This window comes from Mizuhopecten yessoensis, unplaced genomic scaffold, assembly GCF_002113885.1.
Source record: "Mizuhopecten yessoensis strain PY_sf001 unplaced genomic scaffold, ASM211388v2 scaffold445, whole genome shotgun sequence".
Classification (NCBI taxonomy): domain Eukaryota; kingdom Metazoa; phylum Mollusca; class Bivalvia; order Pectinida; family Pectinidae; genus Mizuhopecten; species Mizuhopecten yessoensis.
Window position 1 is genome coordinate 305,921 of NW_018403550.1, and position 6,221 is coordinate 312,141.

Consider the following 6,221-nt stretch of genomic DNA (forward strand, 5'->3'; position numbering starts at 1 on the left):
GTTCACACAAATCTGAAAATAAGTTCAAGTTTTATATGACAATAATTATAAGAGAAATCACACAAGTCTGAAAGTACAAGTTTAACTAAAACGATGACAAATTCTGAATACAAAAATCACATTCACTGAGTAAAGGAGTTGATGTTTCCAAGTACAGAGCGAAATATGATAAATGATAATGATAAGTGTGCTGCTGTTTTATACATTACCCATTTAACAGCTTGGGATCGGAACTCTAAATATTATTGATTCTTTTGCAATTATTAGCAGCTATTGATTATCTGATTAGTTATCAGAAGTTGATTTACCTGTGCAATTTACCTGTACACTTTACTGCAATAGACTATAACTCACTATCATCACAACTGACCACCTATGTAAACATGTGATTTTAAGCAGAGTTGGTATTCGGGGAAGACCCCTGTGCAGGTACGGAAGCTAATGACAAGGTTAAAGGTCAGAGTAGTGCTGCTCCCAAAAGTTCCTGGTTGTGTAGAATATATCTATCAACCCTATAATGTTCATCGCTTTACATAAGTAACCCTGGCATTTTTGAAGGGTGCTTTAAAATGAATAGTTATAATATATTACAATGGTTTTATATGATAACTCTAGTACTTTTCAACTACCAGACATGATTAATATTGTCGTTTCAAATGTATTTCAAATGTGCCTGAGCAATGATCCTGGCTAATGTCCTATTGTATTCGGTCACATAATTTCTACATAGTAAAATGATAACCAATGCATTGCTAACGTCCTATTTTTTTGACTATATACATATCTGACATACACAAATATCTATAAAAATGTGGTGTTCTTGTCTATTTATATGACTATATTTACATTTGCCCCCGCGCCGTCCCATTACAAAAGTGTAAGAGGGCAAGTGTAATTATAAAGGCTATAATAACAACTGCTCGACTATAATTACAACTGCCTGTTTCAGGTGTAGGAATATGTAAACAAACAAAATGGCCGTCTGAAATGTATTTTGAGGCAGGGCAAATGGTTTTTGTAGGAATATGTCTTAAAAAAGAAAAACATGTAAATATGAAAAATACCTGGGTGGCTGGATGTAATTATTGTTGATATAATTGTAAGTGGCCTCTGGAAAATCTACCATAAAACCCTAGCGGATTTTATGGGATTTGCCAGAGGCCACTTGTAATTATATCAACAATAATTATATCCAGACAACCAGTTATTGTTTAAATATACATATCTGACATATACAAATATCTATATAAATGTGGTGTTCTTGTCTATTTATATGACTATATACATATCTGACATATACAAATATCTATATAAATGTTGTGTTCTTGTCTATTTTAGCCCAGACCCGGATTGTATATGTACCATACCACAGTGACAGATTATTAAACCACTTCTTCAATTGGCCAATTATGCCGATATTTCAATGTTTCGGTACTGTTATCCTCTAAACGTTCGTCGATTTGTGTCTACTTGTGTATCTAGAGTGTATGGGGTTCCTTAGGACATACCCATCTTGTTATCGAATCCGCTGAAGACTGAAATAACAAATGTCGGACGTATTTGTCAAAATAACAAATGACCAAAGTATGGAATCACGTGACGGTTTAAACTCAAGCTCAGTGTCCAATTCTTCCGGTGTGGATTCTTTACACGATTATGGTATCCCCGAGGGGTTCCAATTCATCCTCTTAGTATTGTACGCCGTCACATGTCTGGTTGTGTTATTAGGGAATGGCGTCATTTGTTACACGAATTATACGATACACAGTTTTCGCACAGTTACCAATTTCTTTATAGTCAGCCTCGCTATAACAGATATCATCATGACTATAGTGTGCGTTCCGTTCTCAATACTTAGCAATCTGTTTTTCCATTACTGGCCTTTCTGGAGTTTTCTCTGTCCGATTGTTGGGTTCGTACAGATGTCAAGTGTGTTACTCAGATCCTTCATGCTTGTCGCTATGACAAGCGACATGTACCACGTGGCCACTAGGCCATTGAAGTCACGCCTTACAACGTCCCGGGCAAAACTGTTGGTGATGGTGATATGTGCCTTATCATGTTTAATATCTCTTCCCACATCAATATATTCAAAAATTGAGTACATGCCTTATGAGCCTGGGTCCCAAGGTCTATGTGTGGAGAAATGGCCGGACGATTTCGTCAGAAGTATTTACGGAGTTTGTATCATGATGCTTCAATACTTCATTCCACTGATCATCATGGCATTCACATACATCCACATTGGGGTCATTATCTGGATCAAACGAACCCCGGGGGAAGCTAACACACGTAGAGACGAACGACTGGCCACCTCTAAAAAGAAGGTAACATATTAATTCCGTAGCTTTGATGTTTTGATCTACAACAGACAGTTTTAATGAAATCCAGGTGGGGTGATCAACGTATGATCCAATTCAGCATGTTATGACATTTCATACCGATAACTTGACTAGTATTTGTACAGCCAATATCTATCCTAGAGTGTGCAGGGGTTATGTCATACGAGTAAACACATGCCCATTTACAACCTTTTTACGTAACGTTTGCCGCTACAACAACACTGATCTCATTTTCTTTTGAAAATTGTTTTTTTTTTCACAAACAGTTGTACATGTAAATCATATAACAAATAAAATATATGCTAAGAACGGCCCATCCCTGTCTCTTCAGTTTCCGTAATAAATCTGGCACTTTAAGACAGCATTCGTGTGTTAACTTTGTACAAACTTATTTCCCGTAACACAAAACTATGGCGGTGAGTATATTGGCTTCCTTGTGTAACAATTATACCACTGGACCACAAAAGGTCGCATACAAAACTTTTGATGACATATTACTTTCATATGACATTAAGAATGAATTGTTTATTTGTTTTCAGACAATTAAAATGATCATTGTGGTCGTGATTGCTTACCTGTTGTCCTGGCTACCACTCCATATGATAACTATCATCGGAGACCTGGACCAATCCATTTTTGACTCACAGTGTGTGCATATGCTATGGCTTACTGCTCACTGGCTAGCATTTAGCAACTCGGGAGTTAATCCAGTTATTTTCTATTGGATGAATTCTAAATTCCGGCACCATGTGTTGTTCTGTCTCCGTGTGGTATGTTGCTGGCAAGGGAAGCACCAAAAGCGTATGGTATACAGGGAGGCGTCATACGTAAAATCTAACCGTCATGAAACCGGCGTAACAATGACGTCGTACCACTGTTCAACACCCTCCCCTAGTGAAATAAAGGAAAGTAGATTTTTCTGCGAGAATGAATTAAAAGACGACTGTGTGAGGTGTGACCAAGTGTAGTACTTGTGACTGAGTGAATTATTTGTGACCGAATGTAGTATGTGTGACCGAGTGAAGTATTTGGGACCAAATGTAGTATGTGTGGCCGAGTGAATTATTTGTGCCCGAATGTAGTATGTGTGACCGAGTGAAGTATTTGTGACCAAATGTTGTATTTGTGCCGAGTGTAGTTTTTGTCAATTTATTCTCATAAATTAATCAAATACGTTAACATGTTCGATGTCCAGAACCCTATATCAGTCACCAATGAACAAACACAGTGTACTCGGTCAAAGTACACATGTGGTGGATATTATATAATGCTTCTAAAACATCAGAGATATACCAGACGTCTATATAAATAATTATATATAGGACAGGCACATTAATATAAAAGTAGTGACAGGTTAAGTCCACCATACAGGAGGAATGGTGTGCTTCTACTAACTAGTATAATGTTAACGTATGTCAAATAAAAGTCATCACGTTTGTCAATGTTTGGTAGAGGGGTATCTTATCGTCTCACTGTAAAAAAGTGAAGCTGGCGAAGGCGAATGTGTGGTGTATTCAATTTTAAATTCTTAAAAATAAATGCAATGCTTTTATTTCTCAATTCATTTTACATTTGATGAGAAAATATCAACAATATATATCGTGATAAGAAATGATACGCTCAGCCTTGCATCTTGTTTTCATTGTCTATGTTATATTCTTTATTGAATCTTCTGTTACTGAGAACTAGTTGGACAAAAATGCATCTCTAAAAATATGTGAATGTTGTTGCTGTGTGGAAAAGAAATAAAAAGCTTACAAATGAAAACAAAACATCTTATTTCATTTTCAAATCGAACTAAATGACGACCACGTTGTGTCATGAAGACTAAATTTTCTGTGTATTTACCTTGATAACAGTGTGACATTAAGCATGGCAAGTCTCACTTGTATTGACGATAATATAATCTTACATATATATTTAACTTACTATATCTCTTTTTCTGGCTTTTAAAAGGTGTTGTTGCTTTATTGAAAGAGCATTGAAAGAAACGGAGTATAATGATTGTTGCCAACTGCGTTCATAAATGAAAATGAAAGTCAATCCTTCTTTTTTCACCAAAAAAATGTTTTAATGCTGCTAGAAGATACACAGTTTAGTGAAAATACATCGATATATGAGCAAATAAAGGACAGAATTGGTTTACGTTTGCTAGCGTATACGGTAGTTCGAACGCAGATGGCAACGTATCAGCCCCATATTACCATAAACGCAGTCAAAATGAATGTCTATCCTCGAGTTTCCACCATATATTAAAGTCTCTCCGACAGTGTTTCTCTTTTTTGTTGTACAAGCTTTATAGAAGGTTTTGTGTCTTCAGTCACTTTTTTATCTGGATCCCTATCATCCATCGTGCTACGATTTTGTTTGCTATTCTTTACACAATCTACCAAAACAATAATACAGCCTACCAAAAGCAATTATATACTCTACCAAAATAATTTCATAACCTACCGAAACAAGTACAACCCTATCAAATCATTGATATAGCCCACTAAATCAATGGTACAGCCTACCAAACCAATTATATACTCTACTAAAACAATTTCATAACCTACCGAAACAAGAAAAAACCTATCAAGTCAATGATATATCCCAATAAACCAATGATACAGACTACCAAAAACAATTATATACTCTACCAAAACTATTTCATAACCTACCGAAACAAGTACAAACCTATCAAATCAGTGATATATCCAACTAAACCAATGATATAGCCTACCAAAAACAATTATATACTCTACCAAAACTATTTCATAGCCTACCGAAACAAGTACAAACCTATCAAATCAGTGATATATCCCACTTAACCAATGATACAGCCTACCGATTAATGTTTCATTCCTCCAAAACAATTTTAAAGCTTACTGTATTGGTTATACGACCTACCGAAGCAACGATTTTATCATAAAACTGAATAAAAATTATTCAAACAACTATGCAACTGACTCAACCTACTTAACATCCACATAGTTACAACTTCAGTAAAACTTTGACAAATAACAAGCTCTTAATATAACCTACTTTAACAATGCATTAAAACAGTCTATCAAAAGTGAGACCTTGACCACCTTGCATTTCAATTATTTTAAATGCTGACAATAGTTTATGAGAAATCATGTTTTAATTATATATATTCTGTTGATTAAGAAACATATAAATTAGTAACTTTGTGAGGGATTCGCTGTATCCTACATATGTTTGTGATAGGTCCTTATACACCAGTCTCCATTCACTGTATCCTACATATGTTTGGGATATGTCCTTATACACCAGTCTCCATTCACGGTATCCTACATATGTTTGGGGTAGGGCCTTATACACCAGTCTCCATTCACTGTATCCTACATACGTTTGGGATATGTCCTTATGCACCAGTCTCCATTCGCTGTATCTTACATATGTTTGGGATAGGTCTTTATACACCAGTCTCCATTCACTGTATCCTACATCAGTTTGGGGTAGGTCCTTATACACCAGTCTCCATTCACCTTATCCTACATATGTTTGGGATAGGTCTTGACAAACCAGTCTCCATTCGCTGTTTCCTACATATGTTTGGGGTAGGTCCTTATACACATGTCTCCATTCGCTGTATCCTACATATGTTTGGGGTAGGTCCTTATACACCAGCCTCCATTCACCTTATCCTACATATGTTTGGGATAGGTCTTTATACACCAGTCTCCATTCGCTGTATCCTACATATGTTTGGGATAGGTCTTGACAAACCAGTCTCCATTCGCTGTTTCCTACATATGTTTGGGGTAGGTCCTTATAAACCAGTCTCCATTCGCTGTATCCTACATATGTTTGGGATAGGTCCTTAGTCACCAGTCTCCATTCACTACATCCTACATATGGCTGGGATATGTC

At 36.2% G+C, this 6,221-nt stretch overlaps 1 protein-coding gene across 1 annotated transcript; it reads left to right on the forward strand.

Moving 5' to 3' along the window:
- Positions 1–1,427: 1,427 nt before the first annotated feature.
- On the forward strand, positions 1,428–3,112 carry LOC110449388 (RYamide receptor-like; the record flags this gene model as incomplete). Its single annotated transcript, XM_021496245.1, has 2 exons — positions 1,428–2,327; positions 2,882–3,112. Coding segments are annotated over exons 1-2 (1,011 nt in total), but the record flags the coding sequence as incomplete, so codon positions are not given.
- Positions 3,113–6,221: the final 3,109 nt, after the last annotated feature.